Source organism: Phyllostomus hastatus, unplaced genomic scaffold (genome assembly GCF_019186645.2).
Source record: "Phyllostomus hastatus isolate PE091 unplaced genomic scaffold, TTU_PhHast_1.1 phas_contig_748, whole genome shotgun sequence".
NCBI classification, from domain to species: domain Eukaryota; kingdom Metazoa; phylum Chordata; class Mammalia; order Chiroptera; family Phyllostomidae; genus Phyllostomus; species Phyllostomus hastatus.
The window spans coordinates 2,825-21,425 of NW_025333952.1; the positions used below are offsets into that span (position 1 = coordinate 2,825).

General features: G+C 48.5%; 2 protein-coding genes across 2 annotated transcripts; both read left to right on the forward strand.

Moving 5' to 3' along the window:
• Nucleotides 1-708: 708 nt before the first annotated feature.
• Nucleotides 709-5,226, forward strand: LOC123825917 (ret finger protein-like 4A). Its single transcript, XM_045849560.1, has 3 exons — nucleotides 709-743; nucleotides 2,039-2,333; nucleotides 4,571-5,226. Exons 2-3 carry the CDS (start codon nucleotides 2,048-2,050, stop codon nucleotides 5,224-5,226), a joined length of 942 nt encoding a protein of 313 aa, XP_045705516.1. The 5' UTR covers nucleotides 709-743; nucleotides 2,039-2,047.
• A 7,523-nt stretch (nucleotides 5,227-12,749) lies between these two features.
• LOC123825918 (patr class I histocompatibility antigen, A-2 alpha chain-like) lies at nucleotides 12,750-16,316 on the forward strand. Its single transcript, XM_045849561.1, has 8 exons — nucleotides 12,750-12,879; nucleotides 13,152-13,436; nucleotides 13,682-13,957; nucleotides 14,744-15,019; nucleotides 15,117-15,224; nucleotides 15,641-15,673; nucleotides 15,784-15,831; nucleotides 15,994-16,316. The coding sequence occupies exons 1-8, from the start codon at nucleotides 12,750-12,752 to the stop codon at nucleotides 15,996-15,998; spliced, it is 1,161 nt and encodes a 386-aa protein (XP_045705517.1). The 3' UTR covers nucleotides 15,999-16,316.
• The last annotated feature ends 2,285 nt before the right edge of the window (nucleotides 16,317-18,601 follow it).

Below are 18,601 nucleotides of genomic sequence, written 5' to 3' on the forward strand. Positions count from 1 at the left end.
CCACAATGCTGAGGTGGCCCCCGGTGAAATGAGTTTGACACACCTGAAATAGACAGAGGCATGGACAAACGGAACAGACTGACAGCTGGAAGAGGGCAGGAGGGGAGGAGATGGAACAAGGTAAAGAGATTAGCCCAAAGACTGGGATAACTGCCTGCTGATGCCCAGAGGGCAGGGAGGTGAGGCCAGGGGCAAAGTGAGCAAAAGGGAGAAATGGGACACTGGTAATAATGTCAACAATAAAAATAGTTAAAAAAATGAAAAAATTTAAAAAAAACAAGGTAGTGTGAGGCCTGGTGTTTCTCATATGATGCAACTACAATCCCCAATCCAGTGATCCCAAACATTTTTAGGCAGATCAGTCACCAACATTCCAAAGGATCCCATTTTAGGATTGAGTGAGAAAATGTTCTCATTTTTGATATTCATTTCCCAAGATGGGACCAGAAATGATATTCAGGATCTAATCTACAATGATTACATGGCAGTATTTTGTTCACATTCATTTAAAAATAACTTTCATACACAACTATGTCCTTTGTTCCTGGTAAGTTCTCTCTGTGGGGTGAGAAAATCTCATTACCTGGGTGGAAACCTGATTGGATTGAGTGGGACAAACAGAAAGTGGGTGAGGTGGGAGGAGGGCCCAGCCTGATAAAAGGTGCTTGCTGGTCGACCTCACTCCAGAGCTGAGCCAGCAGAGGAAGCAGCTGGAGACCAGAAGAGGACCTAGTGCACCAGAGGTGAGTCCATGGTTTTGATTTTCCTGTTTCTACAAAAGGTTCAGCAAGTGCTGACTGAGGCCAGCTCAGTCCCAGGCATGGGAGGGGACATCTAGGGATGAATGCCTTTGATGGGAGCAGTGGGCAGAACTTAGATGTATAACACCAGGTGGCAGAAATGACATGGTCATTTTTATGCTGAGTCAGATCCGAGATGGGTGGACCCTGACAAGTGGTGAGTGGAGTGTCAGCCACTAACTTACTCTGCCTCTCAGGTTCTGCTGTGGGTCTCAGCCACACTCAGGTGGAGCAATTGTAGGATTTCTGGGTCTCAGCCAGCACCGTCCACTGGACATATAAAGTCACACAGAGACATCATCGTAAATGAGGGGGTTTTGTTTTGTTTTGTTTTGTTTAACTTACTGATGTGAGGGACAGAGAAGCATGAATTTGTTATGATCTCATTGATGAATTCACTGCTTGTTTCTTCCCTGAGGCCTGATCTGAGACTGAACCTGAACCTTGGGGTATCAGGACAATGCTCTAACCAAGTGAGTTCCCTAGCCAGGGCTAACCTCATTTTCTACAAGACACATATACCAAGTAATAAACAAAACAAAAGAAAAAAAAACAAACCTTTCATTATCACTGGCAGAAGGCAGTGATTCAACATCTCATCAATTTCAGAAGTTCTTTGGGAGGTGGCTTATGTTCTCCTGTCCTGTGATGTCTTAAAATTCGAGGGTATATCTTATGCTCAACACTTTTCAAGGTGGATAAGACCCATCCCACTGGCTCAATAGCCACTCCAGACTAGAGGATGTGACATAAGACATACAGGTAGCACTGGCCAGGTGGCTCAGTTGGCTTGATCATCATCCCGTATAACTGAGAGTTGATGGTTGAGCTCCACTCAGAATCATTACAAGAAGCAACCAATCTCTCTCTCTCTCTCTCTCTCTCTCTCTCTCTCTCTCTCTCCATCTCTCCCTCCCTCCCTCCTTCCACTTCCTCTCTGTCTCTAAAACCAATAAAAACCTGACCTTAGCTGGGGATTGAAAAAAAAATTTCACAAGTAGAGTAGAGACCATCTCACCCCCTAACTTATACCTCCAGGATGAAGCTTGACTTCATGCTAACTAGCATTTCAAAATCAGAACTTCTGGGCCATGAGCTATTGATGTTTGTACTTGTATTGCATCTTGATTGCCTGGGAGCAGGAAGTACAGGTCGCTATTCACAGAAACAGGGTGGAGTCCCAGGACCCATCAGTCCTTGTCACTCGCCATGTTCTAACCGCCTGTCCCTTCCCCCAGACAGCGATCATGGCCAAACATTTTAAAGACATAAGCAGTTGCTACATTTGCCTGTCCTACCTGGAAGACCCCGTGAGCCTGAAATGTGGGTTCATCTGCTGCCTCAAGTGTGTCGACTCACTGCCGAGGGGCCCCGGGGAACACGGGATTGTGTGCTTCACCTGCCCTGAGGTTTCTCAGAAGAGTGACATCAGGCCCAAACACCAGCTGGCCAGGCTGGTGTCAGAGGTCAGGGCACTGGAGCCCCAGCTGAGAGCCATCCTGAGGATGAACCCGAGGATGCGCAGGTTCCAAGGTGAGGTCTGGGGCCACCAGCCCCCACCCCATGGGAAACAGCCACTTGTCAAAACCCTCCAGTCAAGGTGCTTTACCTGGGTTCTGGCACCTGAAATGCTCGTTCTTTCTCAATGTGCCAACCTGGAAGTCTGCAATAAAACCATCTGTAGGTTTTGTTTGTTTGTTTTTTTTAAGATTTTATTTATTTATTTGAAGAGAGGGGGAAAGGAAGTGAAAGATGGTCAGAAACACTGATACAAGAGAGAAACATGGATGGATTGCCTCTGGTAAGGGCCCCGACCCAGAACCCAATCCACAATCGCCCCCATGTCCTGACCAGGAATAAAACCAGCATCCTGTTGCTTGGCAGAAGGTCTCTCAACCAAGCCCCACAGGTCAGAGACATCTGTCGGTATTCAAGAAAATATAAGATTTAGCCCTGGCTGGTGTAACTCAGTGGACTGAGTGCCAGCCTTAGGAACCAAAGGGTTGCCAATTCTATTCCCAGTCAGGGCACATTCCTGGGGTGTGGGCCAGGTTCCCAGTAGGCGGCCCTTGAGAGGCAACCACACATTGATGTTTCTCTCCCTCTCTTTCTCCATTCCTTCTCCTCTCTCTAAAAACAAACAAAAAGAAAACTTTAAAAAAGAAAAGAAAAAGTACATAGTCATGCACTTGACCTGTACTGTCCAGTATTTTCGGTAGCCACACAGGTAGCTGGTGGTCACTTGGAACTGGACATTGATGGAGCAGAAATTTGATAGATCTAGTAGAAATCTGAGGTTGGGTGTCCCATAGCCTGTATCCCTAAAATCCATTCTTCCTGATTCTTAACTGTTTTTTAATGTGTTTGTAAACCATTTTCAGTTTTTAAATATGTTTGAGGTTGATGATTGAATTACAGTTGCCACACAACATTACAGTAGTTTAAAAATACAGCATAGTAATTAGATATTCATATACCTCCAGAAGTGATTCGCCTTGATCACCTAGTCCCCACCTGGCACCATGCACATCACCCCAGTATTACTGACTGTATTCCCTGTGCTTCCCACTACCACCCTGGGCCTGTTCTGTCACTGCCCATCTGTACTTCCCAATCCCTTCCCCTGTTTTACCTCATGCCCCAAACCCCTCCCATCTGGCAAACATCAATGATTTTTTAATGTTTTCAACTCTAGTTGCATTCAATATTATTTTGTATTCTACATCAACTGTAACTGAAACTTAAAAAATTGTTTTAAAAATTAAAGGGCCCTGGAGGTGGCTCAGTTGGTTGAAGAGATTCCTGTCCACCACAAGGTTACAGGTTCGATTCCAGCTAGGGGGCTCATGAGTGAGGCAAGCGATGAATGTCCCTCTCCTTCCCAACACCTCCTTTCCTCCCTGTGCAAAATCACTAAAAACATATCCTCAGGGAAGGATTAAAAAAATAAAAATTAAAATAAAAAAGGAAAAAAAAGAGATAACAGAAACGGAAACTGGGGTCGAGGAATCACTATTCCAGAAGGTTTCTTTCTAAAGCGGGGCCAACCCCATCCAGGGGTCACCTTAGATGCGGAACTCTGTGCCCCAATCAGAGTCGGAGGAAGGCTGGGCTGCAGCTCACAGTCCAGTGCTCCAAGTTAGGGCCCCTCCAGGCACTGCCCCATTGAGCTGCAGTCCCGGTTCCTGCTAAGGTGTCCATGTGTCCCAAGGTCAGGACTCTTAGAAAAAAATACATATATACACATATATTTACAAATATACATACAGATTTATATACTTATATATTTACATATAAAAATATTATATGTGTGCATATATAACTAATATAATTTAGAGAGAGAGAGAGGAAACAGAAAGCTTTCATGTCAATTTTACTCTGCAGTAAGTACAATATTCTCCGTCCTTTGAAATGCCTAGTTCAGGTGTATGTGTGGACAGAGTCTGTGATAATTTGTATGCTAATTTTGAAAACATGCAGCAGTCATGGTCTCTTTTTCCATGCGGAGTCCACACTAAAGGGAAGAAACCTCCTTAATCAACTAAGCAAAGAGAATAATGTAGAGAGAACACCTGTCACGACCAAGGGCCAGTTCCAATGATGACCGTTCCTTGTGTCCATGAAATCTGATATAATCGGGGACCCGGGAAGTTCCCCCAGGAAAACACAAGGTGTGGAGTTAAAGATGAGATAGTGAATGAGTCACGTGGGTTCCTGAGGTGGCCCCGAGGGGTGGGGACAGAGCTGACAGATTATTTCTCTTTCCACAGTGGACGTGACCTTGGATGTGGACACAGCCAACAACCATCTCTACATCTCCGAGGACCTGCGGCGAGTCCGCTGCGTGTACGAGGAACAGAAGCGCAGGGCCTGCCCTGAGAGGTTCAGCGCCTCCCTCTGTGTGCTGGGCTCCCCGCGGCTCACGTCCGGCCGGCACTACTGGGAGGTGGACGTGGGCACCAGCACAGAGTGGAACCTGGGCGTCTGCAAGGAGTCTGTTCCTCGGCAGGAGAAGGTCGTCCTCTCTTCAGAACGTGGCTTCTGGATTGTGAGCTGCAGGGAGAAGGACACCTTCCAGGCTAGCACCAGGCCGGTGACAGAGCTCATGGTCATTTCCTCCTTACACCACATTGGCATTTTCCTAGACTTTGAAGTGGGGACCATTTCCTTTTATGACGTGAGCGATGGCTCCCACATTTTTACGTTCCCCCTGATTTCTGTGGAAGAGCCCCTCCGTCCGTTTTTCGCTCCCGGAATTCCAGCGAAGGATGACGGGAGCTTCATGACCCTCTGTCCTGGGTTCAGTCCCAGCATGGCCAGTGCAGCTGGGCAAGGCCATGGGACTCTGAGCACAGCAGGTACAGACGCTCCCTGCGTGTGCACAGCCATGGACACCAGCCCCTCTGCCGGTGACCCAGCGCCCTGAAAAACATGGGACAGCTGTGAATCCCAAACACAAATTATGGGGAACTGTCACTTCCCATATTAAGTCCTGTTATGGTTGTTTTTTTGGGGGGGGCTTCCAGTATAATTGTCCAATAAATACCTTTTGAGCATTCACATCAATTGTCAAATGTTTTCCTTTTCATTTTCTAAAAGGTCCACTTAATGTATCAGGGAGGTTGTAGACAAAATAAAAATAAAAATGTGAGCCAACAGACTGAATGATTTCCTCTGCAATCAGAAACCAGACCTACAGAAACAGTTCAAACAGGGATGTGCCCTGGCCAGGGTGGCTGGGTTGATTGGACTGTCCGCCCATGTACCAAAATACCACAGGTTCGATTCCCAGTTAGGACTTGTGCCTAAGGAACATAAGGAAGGCAACCTGACTGATGTTTCTCTCTCTCAACAACAGGAGATGTGTGTGTGTGCCATTTCTCTCAGCAACAGAAAAACACATTAGTTTCAAGTGCACACAGAATGTTGCCAGACCCTAGAGGAAAGCAGGAGGACTTCAGGAACAGCTGGATACAGGAGGTTCACTGGCTCAAAAAAGAATCTTTATGTTCATTTATAATGTTTGGAGTTAGTGAGGCTTCATTAGCTTCTAGCTTCGAGTGATGAGAACTGAACAGTCAAGGAGAAAGTGTCTCAGGTGCCACGAGGAGGGCTCTGCCACAGTCCCCCCTGGGCCTTTGCCCCTGGTTCCTTCCCCTTCATCACAGCAGGGTTGTGTTGCTTAGCTACCACCAGACAGGTTGTCCTTGGAGTAAAACTGGCAGATTCTTGAGGGGGAGGGTTGGACGGGGCTTCAGGTGCAGCGCATGGGCTGATGTGCCCGGCGGACACAGGGTGGGACATCAGCATCGTGGTGGAGTGAGGACCCCTCTTAAAGGGACAATCACACACTGGGACGCTCCCCACAGGACTCCATCAGGGAGACCCAAGGGGGAGGTCATCCTAGGGAAACTCCCCTTGGTCCCCAGCCCAATCTGGCTGTAACGCCCCCGCCAGCCGGCAGAGGGAGAAAGGGTAGAGGTGACCTTCAGGCCATGGAGTGGCTACAAACTTGAACAGGTGCAAGGACGCCCAGGTAGTACAGGGGGGCTGGTGGCCATAGGGACAGGAGGCACAGAGAACCGCTACAATGAACTGACAGACGGGGAACTTGGGGAAAGTAAACACTGGAGACACAATGTGATGAGAAACCAAAGGTAAAATGAGTGGAAAGGGTCCTTATAGGTCAATAATCACCTGAATGGACATGGGCTGAACTCACCAACCAAAAGGCACAGAGAAGATGAATATATTAGAGTAGAACCCAATTACACTGCTTGTAGGAGACCCAACTCACATCCAAAGACACACAGACGTGCACAGTGAGGGGCAGATGAAACAATCTCCCTTTAAAATGGGCAGCCCTGGCCCAGAGGCTCAGTGGGTTGGACCCTCCTCCAGTCCACCAAAGGGCTGAGGGTTCTATCCTCCTGGGGGCTTGGATGAGAGGCAACAGATTCATGTATTTCTCTCATGTCCATGTCTCCCTTTCTCTCTCTCTCTCTCACTTTCTCCCTTCTTCTATCTCTCTAAAATCAGCAAACATGTCCTCAGGTGAGGATTGAAAAGCAATGGGCAGAGGACCAGAACAGACACTTACAGACGGCTAATAGAGGACTTACAGATGGCTTACAGATGGCTAATAGTCCTGAAAAAGTGCTCAATGTGTCTCTAAGAGACATGCAAACTAAAACCACAATGAGGTATCAGTTCCTGTCTGCTGGAAAATCTACCCTCAATAAAGCAACAGACCAGTCCTGGCCAGGATGTGGGTAAAGGGAACCCTCTCGCACTGTTGGTGTGAATGCAGACTGGTGCAGCCCCCTGGAAAACAGTGTGGAGTTCCCTCAAAATAATAAGTATGGAACTGCCTGTGGACCCAGCGATCCTACTTCTGGGTATTTACCTGAAGAAATCCAAACACTTACTTCAAAGAATATACTCACCTCTCTGTCCATCGCAGCGTGATTTATAGCAGCCAAGCTCTGGAAGCAGCCCAGGTGCCCATCAGTGGGTGAGTGGATAAACAAGCTGTGCTGCATTCACACCGTGGAACACTACGAGGCAGAAAAGAGAATGAAATCTTGCCATTTTTGACGGCATGGATGGACCTTGAGGGTATCACGCTGAGGGGAATAAGTCAGACAGGAAAAAATAAAAATCATATGATTGCACTCATATGTGGAGCATAAAACCAAAAAAACAAACAAATTGACAGAGCAAACAAAAAGGAACTCACAGTCACAGCCAGCGCTGTGGTGGTCACCAGAGGGGAAGGAAGTGGCAGGGGAAGAAGAGAGGAGAGGGGGTCACATGTGGGGGACGGAAGGAGACCAGAGGTCAGGTGCAGAGCATTTTTATTTCCCTGAGAGGGGCTACAGCTGGATACTGCATTGAAGCCCTAGATGTCCCACCTGCCTGTCTCAGCTTGAACGACCCCTGTACATAAAGTGACAGGTCCAGGTGTCCAGTGCGCAAGCCACTGCAGAAGGACAGGGAGAAATAGTGGACTGTGCCCCTTGCCCCCCGTGGTGTCTCAGAAGGAAGCCTTCGGACCAGTGTGCTGGTGGGTGGAGCTGGATTCTAAGATGTGATTATCAACTGAGATTTCTTACTGTCAATCGAATATTGCAGTGGTCAGTTTTAATGTTATCTCCCTGTATTTCCACATCATTGCTTTGCCCTAATCCCAGTGTGTATGCAGCCAGGAAGGCTTCTTTCCACAGTCATCATCCAGAACATGGGACAGGCTAGTCCAATGAGAGACTCCAGTATGAGCTCTATGAGTGATAGAGAGGTATTACAGTGTCCTTTAGGTCACATGGTCAGAGGGAGACCCCAGACCCTGAGCAAGGACACAGTGGCTTCAAGTGGAGGTATTTTCCAGACTCAACGCACCTCAGGCTGGGAACAGCAAGCCCTGTGGAACTTGAATGCATAGGAAGACCAGCCAGGGGTCACACAGGATGACCACTGTGAGGGGCCTGGGGACAGAAGAAGAAGAAGCTGAAGGCAAGGGCCCAGTGGGAAATGCTGTGATTGGAGCTCCTGCTGCAGAGTGTCCCTGCACCCCAATGACAATGGGAGTTTCAGCTCAGATTCTCCCCAAGGAACATGGGACACTTTTTCTACCTCCTGCTGGCTGCTCCAGAGGGCCATCTCAGTAATGGCCATCATTGTCCCCAGTCTCTAGACCTGCCTGAGGCTGCCATCTTGTAGTCATGTTCTGATGTCACGTTCTTTGTCCTCATGGTGTGGTGCAGCGTCTACATGGTGCTTCTCCTGCACAGACACCACCAGAGGCTGCAGCACACTAACACCCCACAGCACAGCCCCCACCAGTGCCCTCCAGAGACCAGAGCCACCCACACCATCCTGATGCTGTTGGACACCTGTGTCACTTCCTATGTGCTGATTTGTATGTTCACTTTAAAGTCATTGTGCTCATCTCTGGTGAATGCAGACCACCCCTACTTGGCTTCTTGTTCTCCTGCTCTTCACCCCTCACTGCAGATGCTCAGGGATTCTAGAGCTCCTGGGGTCATGAACTGTTGAAAGTGACTCTTGACAATCTAATCTGTGGATGTCAGTGTCTATAATATTCTCAATTACACTATTCACTAATCCTTCACTGGGTGCCAGTATTGTTCGAGGTGTTGAAGGCCGTTGTGGCTGAAACAAAGCAAATGGTTCTACAGCAAGCTGTTTTCTTTTTTAATCCTCCCCTGAGGCTGTTTATTGATTTGAGAGAGAGAATCAGACAGAGAGAGAGAGAGAGAGACATCAATCAGTTGTCCCTTACACTTGCCCTGACCCAAGATCAAACCACAACCTTTTGGTGCATGGGACAATGCTCCAACCAACTGAACCACCCGTCCAGGGCTGGTATAACTTTGGTGAGGTGGCTCTTTACAATTTGATAGATTTTTATTTATTTTTTTCTTCTTGTTGAGTTTAACAATTCTTACAGGGGAGTCTAATGGTGTCCAACCTGCAGCGCACAGGCCACAGGGATGCCTGTGAATGTGGCCCAAAACAAAATTCTAACTTTACTTAAAACATTATGAGGCTTTTTTGGTGAATACGTGTTTCAATGTATTTAATGTGTGGCCCAAGAAAACTCTTCTTCATCCAGTGTGGCTCAGAGATGCCAAGAGGTTAGACACCCCTGGAAGTGATTTGCAAACATTTTCTCCCACTCTGTATCCTGAGCTCATTTTACAGCCATAACACCAACATTAATGCACAGACATATCTTCCTTGGGAGAGAAATCAAAAGTACTCAGGTAGAGGACTTAGATGACTGAGAGGGCAAGGGGACAATGTGACTTATTCAATTTTGTGAACTCTTGAGAGTCTTTTGAGATCTCTTGTACGTGCATGAATAATGTTTTCAAAGAACAAGTTACTTTAAAATCCCTACACTTATAAAACCCCTGAAAGATCACCCTCAGACCACAATCTAAGATTCAGATTCTGACCCTGTGCTCTAGGACCCACCACTTAGCTGGATTTGTTCATCACAACATCGAGGGAGAACGCACACCATGGAAAACATCCCAGACATGGTGATGGGAGTCGACATGTAAGTCCAGAGAGTACAGAGTCCCAAACAAGGTGAATTCAAAAAGACCCACAGAAGACACATCATAATTAAAATGTCAAAGGTTAAAGACAAATAATTTTAAGGGCACCAACATAAAAGCAGTTAGTTACCTACAAGGGAGCTCTCAGAAGGCTGTCAGCAGATTTCTCAACAGAAACTTTTCAGGTCAAAAGAGATTGGCAAGAGATATTCAAAGTGATGAAAAGCAAGGACCTACAAACAAGATTACTCAGCAAAGGTATACTTTTTAATCAAAGGACAAATAAAGAACTTCCCAGACAAACAAATGCTTTCGTGGGTTAACGCCACCAAATCAGCATTACAAAAATGTTAAAGGGGTTCTCTAAGAAGAACAAAAATAAAAAATATGAACAATAAAATGACTATAAATACATATCTATCAAAAATTACTCTACATGCAGGACACATGGACAAAACCAAAGGGGGGGTGGAAGCAGGGGAGGTAGGTGGGGATGGCTGGTGGGCGGTAGTGGGGGGCAAATGCAAACAATGGTACTTGAACAACAAATTAATTTTTCAAAAATTACTTTAAATGCAAATTAGTTAATTTCTCGAGTCAAAAGACATATGGTGGCTGAATGCATAAGAAAATAAGACCCTTATCTATGCTGTCTACAAGAGACTCAATTCAGATCAAAAGACATACACAGACTGAAAGCTCAGGGATTGGAAACTATTTCATGAAGATGGAAACAAACAAACAAACAAACAAAAGCTGGGGTAGCAATGCTTATACCAGACCCCACAAACTTTAAATCAAAGGTTATATATAACAGGAGACAAAGAAGGACCAAGCAATTCCACTTCTGGGTATTGATCTGAAGAAATTCAAATTACTACCTGGAAAACACATCCACATCCACATGTTCGTTTCAGCACTATTTACAAAAGTGAAGCTATGGAGGCAACCTAAGTGTCCATCAGTAGATTAATGGGTGAAGAGAAGGTGGTACACATACCCAGCAGAATATGCCTCAGCCATAAAAAAAAAAAAAAGAATGAAGTCTTTGCCATTGGCAACAATGCCGATTAAGGGTATTGTGCTGAGTGAAATGAGTCAGACAGAGAAAGGAAAATGTGAGATGATTGCATCTATCTGTAGAATATAAAGAAGAAAGTAAATGAACAAGCAGAACAGAAACAGACTCATAGATACAGGGAACAGACTGAAGGCTGCCAGAGGGGAAGGGAGTTACAGGGACTGGGTGAAAAAGGTGAAGGGATTAACAAGTACAAATTGGTGGTTACAGAACAGTCATGGGGAAGTAAAGTACAGCATAGGGAATATAGTCCATAATATTTTAATAACTATGTATGGTGTCTGATGGGTATTAGACTTATTGGGAGATGACTTTGTAAGATATATAAATGTCTAATCACAGAGTTGTACACCCAAAACCAATACTGTACATCAACTGTCATTGAACAATAAAAAATATGTAAACAGAAGATGAACATATTTTGAATTCATTATACAAATAGGTTAATTTCTTAATTGTCCTTAATGACAATGGAGAAAAATAAGATGTCTCCTATGATGACCAGGAAAGTGCACAAACACACTTCTGCTACATTTATCCCCAAGTGTCATGAGCCCAGGAAAGTGACCTGTGAGGGCTGAGTCAGCCTCTTCTTCACAGAACAGTAAGTTCTCTTAAGAGAATGAGAGACACAGAAGCTGTGATGATTGAGGTGTGGTGAACTGGCGAACACTCTCTCAAATGAGCGTGAGCTTCTCCCTCAAGAAATGTCAACGAGCAGTTGACCCCTGACAGCACTTGTTGTTTGCATGGAATGGAAGCTCTCAGAGGAAAACCAGGATTCTGGCAAACGTGTGTCTCACCACAGCAGTCAGACAGCTTCCCAGAGCTGACAACTGTTTCCAGTGGGGTCTGCAGTAACATTAACAAATGTAATTTTTGATGATGTGTCATTAAATGCACCCAGCCTGGGAGATCTCTATCACTTAGTGAAACAATGCATCACTTTCAAATAATCCTACATCAATATAAGAAGCACTAAAGTAATGTAACAGAGTAGGAAATACTCTATGGCTTTGTTTCAGGTTCCACTTTGCAAAGAGCTTTTCAGAAACTACCACTTGTGTAGCTTTAGTGAACCATCAAAGATGAATATCTCTTATCTCAAAAAGTTATTAAGAATGTTCTTCCTACATATTTGCATAAGGCTGTACATTTCTTCACATACTGCAACCAAAATAACTGATTAAAGCAAAAGCAAATATGAAAATCCAGCGGACTGCTAATGATATAGACAAGCACTGAGACTTGCAAAAATGTAAGATGTAAGCAGATCCACTCTCCCTTTACCTTGTTTATGTAGAAATAGTTACATTTCACCAAAAAGTTATTTCTGTTAACATATCATAGGTTATTAATGTTATTCTAAATGAATTTTTCAAACTGTTTTATTCCTTGTATGGTAAATATTGATAGTTATGACGCACACAAACACAATTATTTGGGGAGTCCTCCCTATTTTGTAAGACTATAGAATTCTGAATACAAAACGTTTGAGAGTCGCTGAATAAAACAGCCCGTGGGCCGGGACTCAGGGAGACAGCGGGACAGAGTTCTCCGTGCAGGAGAAGGGTTCGGGGCAGAGTACGGGGTCCCCAGGCCTGGCTCTCAGGATCTCAGCCCAGGTCCCTGTCAGTGGACCCTGGGTTTTGGGAAGTCCCCTTCTCACTCACAACCCACGTCAAGGCCTACATCCTGGATACTCATGACGCTTCCCCAGTTCTCACTCCCATTGGGTGTCCGAACACCAGAGCAGCAATCGGCGTCACTGTGGTTCCGGGTATGAAGTCCTCACCCACTAGCGGAACTCTTAGTCCCCAGACGCTCAGGGTCTGGGTCATGGAGTCCCGACCGCTGCTCCTGCTGCTCCTGCTGCTCTGGGGGGCGCTAGCCCTGACCGAGACCTGGGCGGGTGAGTGCGTGGTCGGAGGGAACCGCCTCTGCGGGGCAGGAGCGAGGGGATCCCACGGGGGCGCAAGACCTCAGCAGAGCGCACCTACAGCGCCCCATGCCCAGACCCCATACCACAGACCACCCCCACCCCACTCCCACCTCGGCCACGCCCCTCCCCTCCCCGCCCCCCCGCCCTCTCTTCTCAACCATCGCCCCCTTTTGCGTCTCCCAGGCCCCCTGCCCCTAACTGCCCAACATCCGACCCAAAATTCGCGTCCTCCCTGCCCCCAGGCTCCCACACCAGGAGACTTTTCACCACCTTTGTGTCCGGACCGGGCCGCGGGAAGTCCCGGTACATAGGTGTCATCTACGTGGACGACACGGAGATCATGCGGTTCGACAGCGACGCCCGGAACCCGAGGCTGGAGCCGCGGGTGCCGTGGATGGAGCAGCCGTGGGTGGAGCAGGAGAGGCCGGACTATTGGAAAGATCAGACAGGGGTTTGCCAGCACTATGCACAGATGAGCCAACAGAACGTGAACAGGCTGCGCGCCCACTACAACCAGAGCGAGGACGGTGAGCCTCGCGCGCCCGGGTCCGGCACGACCCCCTCACCGAGCCCGGAGGCTGTCGACCCAAGTCTCCGGGTCCCAGCGTCCCCCCGAGACTTCGTGACACGCCTTGCCCCCAACCCGAGAGGGGCACGGGGGCGACTTTGATCCGCTTTGATTTTCAGTTTATGTTTAACCACCTCGGGTGGGTCGGTACTGGTGGTTTCGGGGAGTCGCTCTGTTCGCGGGGCTGACATGGGGCGGGGTCAGTGTCGCACACCTTCCAGGAAATGAGCGGCTGCGTCGTGGACTCAGACGGAAGCTTCCTCCGCGGATACAGTCAGCTCGCCTACGACGGCGCCGAATACCTCGCCCTCAACCAGGACTTGAGCTCCTGGACCACGGCAGACACCGAGGCCACGACCACCGCGCGCAACTTGGTGCAGATCCCTGATGCGGAGAGCAAGAGTGCCTACCTGAAGAGAACGTGCGTGCTCTGGCTCCACAAGTACCTGGAGAAGGGGAAGGAGACGCTGCTCCGAGCAGGTACCAGTGCCCGGGCTCCCTGAGGAGGGGATCTGAGGGCTGGAGCGGCTAGCTACAAGGACAGGAGGGGAATGGGGCAGTGTCAGAATGTCCCCGCTGCTCGGGGGAAGAGTCCCCCAGGTCTCATTCTGTGACTCACCCGCGGGCCCAGCTTTCTCTATAAGCAGCGGTCCCCAAAGTTTTGAAACCAGGCACAGGTCTCGTGGAAGACAGTTTTTTCATGGACGCGGTGAGGGGTGGGCTAGGAGACAAGACTGAGCTCACGCGGTAACTTAGGCTAGCCCGCCGCCCACCTCCTGCTGTGCGTCCCACTTCCAAACAGACCAACGACCAGTACTTGTCCATCGCCATCGGGTTAGTGTCCCTGCTCTAAAGGACAATAAGAGACCCACCCTCTTCCTGAAATAACCCACAACAAGTCCCTTACACCCCCACAGCCATCTGGCCCAGCAGGACCCTCTGCCTCCTTCTCAGACTGAGACTGCCCCTGGAGGCCTCACGCCAGCTTTTCTCAGTCACTGGACCTCCACCTGAGTCTGTGTCTTCCTTCAGAGACCTGGACATTCCTACCCCAGGTTCTCACTCAGAGTCTGGAACCTTTTAAGGACTAGGGGATTATCCAAGAAATCGGAGATAATCCCAGGTGCCTCTGCCCAGGCTGGTGTCTGGGTGTTGCTCTCCCTTCCCCCAACCTCCACTGTCCTGTCCACTCTCAGAGTGGTCACATGAGCACTGCTGGAGTGTCCCACGACCATGCAAAGATCCAGAATCTCACCCTCCCCTTAGACCCTCCAAAGACACATGTGACCTGCCACCCCATCTCTGACCATGAGGTCACCCTGAGGTGCTGGGCCCTGGGCTTCTACCCTGCGGACATCACCCTGACCTGGCAGCGTGAAGAGGAGGACCTGACCCAGGATGTGGAGCTTGTGGAGACCAGGCCTGCGGGGGACGGGACCTTCCAGAAGTGGGCAGCTGTGGTCGTGCCCCCTGGAGAGGAGCAGAGATACACATGCCATGTGCAACACCAGGGGCTGCCCGAGCCCCTGACCCTGAGATGGGGTGAGGAGGGGGTGTGGGCACAGAGCCTCTCCTCAGGGTGTCCCTGAGCAGGGTCAGGACTCAGGCCTGAAGTTGACCCCTCACCTTCCCCTCACAGACCCCCCTCCTCAGACCACCATCACCATCATTGTGGGCATCGCTGCTGCCCTGGGTCTCCTTGGAGCTGTGGCCACTGGAGCTGTGCTGTGGAGGAGGAAGGACTCAGGTGGGCAAGGGGTGGGGCTGAGTTTCCTGTCCCCCTGGGGGTCAAGCCCAGGTGGAAGTGTGCTCTGTCTGCTTAATAGGCATTGTATCACCACACGGGTGCTTGCCGAGCTGGGGCCTGTTTCCTAACACTGACTCTTTAGGGAGGCCCATGGGAAAGTGAAGGACACATCTGATGATTCTAATGATGGGGATTGGTTCCCAGCTGTCACAGGTCAGAGGGGAAGGTCCCTGCTGAGGAGAGATGTCCAGACCAGCGGCTGGACCAGTCCCCACACATGTACTATTCCTGATTGTACCCTGGGTGTTCAGTCACAGTTCTGGAACCTTCCCTGTGCCTCAGGAGAATGGGATTCCTTGAGGGTCACAGAACACAGCCTTCCCCCTGACTTCTCACAGAATGTTTTCTTCCCACAGGCAGAGGCAGGAAGAGCTACGCTCAAGCTGCCTGTAAGTCTGGGTGTTGGGGAGGTGACAGCTGGGTCCCTTGGGAGAGTGTGGGCTGGAGTCTCTGAGGGGGGCTCCCCCACCCCATAACTCTGCTGTTGTGTCTTCTCCAGGCATCGACAGTTCCCTGGGCTCTGAGGTGTCTCTCTCAGCTCCTAAGGGTGAGACCCTGAGGGTAGGAAGTGGGGGGTATTGGAACTGAGGGGCAAATCGGGATTTTGGGGATTCTCAGAATGGGATATTCTGAGCCTGTGGTAGGCTGTTGGAGAATGTGACACTTCTGAGACTGACCTGAATTTATTCATGACAACTTTCTTTCACAGTGTGACAGAGCTGCCTTGTAGGGGACTTGGTGCTAAAATAGTCACTATAGCCTCCCCTTGGACTTTCAGGATCCCTGCCTCCTTTTTCTGCAACCGGCATTGGAACATGTCTGTATTCTCATCAGCATCATGTCAGGAGGTGGTCACCAAGCCACCCTCCCCACAGGGACGTGTGTCCTCTCCCCTGGGGACTGTCCAATTGAGGCAGGAGGTAGTCAGGAAGGAAGCTCCTGAGGCCCCGCAGGGCTGAGGTAGAAAACATCTATACATGACAAAGACCCCCTAAGACGGGTTGTTCCTGTTTTCTGGGATAACTCTGAATCATAGAATGCGCCTGCGCACTACCCCTGATTCATTATAATATCATTATAATGAAATAACATTTTGGGACTCCCTTCTCCAGTAGCCAATCAAGAAAGTCATGGGAAACCACGCATGCGCAGTAGCTTTGAAAATCCAACTCCTTGTACCTGCGCAGGAAAAGCCCGCCAAAGACTAGCAGGGGGGCTTCTGCCCCTATAAGAATAGAATCCCCCCAGCCCACGTGCCCTTTTTTTTCCTCTGCTCAGAGCTGGCTCACTCCCGTGTCCTGTGGTATGTACTATCACTTAATAAACCTCCCCTCTTTCTTTATGCTATAAACTTTGTGTGTTCGGTTCAATTCTTTGTCCTCGATCACTAAGAACCTGGTTACCTGTGCACACCTGTGACAGTTTTTGGCGAGCCAGCTTAGGAGAAGACACCGGAGTGGTAAGCCCCCTTTGCTGCTCTGACACCCGGGATGCCCTTTTCCGTTGTCACCTATTCTGTTTCGGTGACTCTGATGTTCCGTGATGGAAGGTCGGCCGCTAATTTGCGGGCACAGGTCGGGCAGTTAAAAGCCACAAGGGCGCCCGCCGCTTGAGGACTCCTGTGATAGGATAACTTGGATGCGGAACGGGGTTAGTCTTAGTCCCTGCCAGGTACAAGAAAATGTCCGCACAACGGTCAGGCACACTGTGGAAAGCACAAAACACTGCCCCACCCCGCGGCCACTCCCCCAGTAGGCATAGTCGGACCTTCCAAGCGGGATATCAGTCACCACCTCACCTGCGCTGTGACTTCCTTTTGCATTCTTTTCATCAGGCCCACGGACAGTCTTTTATGCTTTTCCTCCCCAACTGACTTCTGATCTTTATACCTTCACTCACACCCCCACTTGCCTTTTTATGTATGAAGGGTTCCTGCTGTCTTTGTACTAAGATATCTACCTTGGGGTCATTGTTAGGCTAGCGCTAAGTACAGTTGCAGGAATGAGCCACTCCCATCTTTGCCACGTGTATACTATCATTGTAAGCAGCAACATCGCTCAGAACTGCACAACAGGTGCCTGCTGGTCGCTGGTTACTAGAATGGCTGCATAGAGCCACTTTTACCTAATTAATTGAATTTGGAATTCTAAGGTGGTTTACTTGTTTCTATAAGGGTATTTTAATTTCCCCTCTCAGTTCATTGTCCCTCCATGAGATACGCCTCCAGTATGAAGGGTGGTGTTTTAGACATGGCTTGAGGTCCCTTCTGGGAGATTTCAGACGCAGGCACAATTTCTTAAAGCTCTGGAAAATTACATAGAATATTTAAGGGTCTTCTTTGTGATCTGGAAAAGAGTCATTTTATAATAAGATCATCTTGGTGCTCCTCTTAATGGTTTACAGGGCCAGAAATTATTTTTTCTAGTAAGACACTTCCTTTTCCCCAGATCTTAAAGCTTACAGGAAAATGAGGGTCCCCGTAGATGAAGAATACAGAAATGGAAATGTACTAGGGCCACAAGGGTAGAGTCTGGGATTTTCAGGATTATAGGCAATTGCTCAAGAATGCAGGACTGGTTCCTTCCCAATAGTTAGAGACAAAAGTAGACTGTGGTGATTCTCTCAAGTCTTTTTGATTTCTGTCGGCTGACACTCACTAGGATTTCTTTCGCCAGAGACGTCTGGTAGTTCGGTGGGATCCCAGGGGACGCCCATGGCCCACTAGGAATCTCCTAAGGGCAGCAAAGAGAGGGACGCCTCTAGTCTGCAAAGGAGTATCTTTGTGTTTTCTTCTCTCTTAGGATCACCACAGTCGAGATGGGAACTACATCTTCCATCCCTTCCAAATCACCATTGGGTTGCATTTTTAGCAACTGGGATAAATTTGACCCCAAAAATTTAAAAAAGAAAAGATTAGTTTTCTTTTGTAACACTGTTTGGCCCCAGTATAAATTAGGGGATGGAGAGATATGGCCTGAGAATGGGAGCACAAATTATAATACTATCCTACAGCTAGATCTATTTTGCCGGAGGGAAGGCAAATGGTCTGAAGTTCCTTACGTGCAGGCGTTTATGGCTCTGTACTGAGATCTCTTGTTTTGCTCCAGCCCCACCCTGACAAAACCTACAGGCCCAAGTGTTGATCAATTAGAAGATACCCTCCTTAGCTCCCTGCCTGTCTCTCAAGGGAGATTAAGGGAACCCCCGCAGAGTTCTGAAGTCTCTGCCCCTACCTTAGAGGGAGCGACCTCTCCACCACCTTATGCTATGGGTAACCTAAAGCCACCAGCTGAGGAAAAACCCAGCCCTGCAGGACA

Excerpts from the sequence above, each read along its gene's own strand:
- LOC123825917 (XM_045849560.1), top strand. The coding sequence starts at position 2,048 with ATGGCCAAACATTTTAAAGACATAAGCAGTTGCTACATTTGCCTGTCC. Across the intron at positions 2,334-4,570 it reads GAGGATGCGCAGGTTCCAAG|TGGACGTGACCTTGGATGTG; the intron begins GTGAGGTCTGGG and ends CTCTTTCCACAG.
- LOC123825918 (XM_045849561.1), top strand. The coding sequence starts at position 12,750 with ATGAAGTCCTCACCCACTAGCGGAACTCTTAGTCCCCAGACGCTCAGG. Across the intron at positions 13,437-13,681 it reads CTACAACCAGAGCGAGGACG|TGTCGCACACCTTCCAGGAA; the intron begins GTGAGCCTCGCG and ends GGGCGGGGTCAG. Across the intron at positions 15,225-15,640 it reads GTGGAGGAGGAAGGACTCAG|GCAGAGGCAGGAAGAGCTAC; the intron begins GTGGGCAAGGGG and ends TTCTTCCCACAG.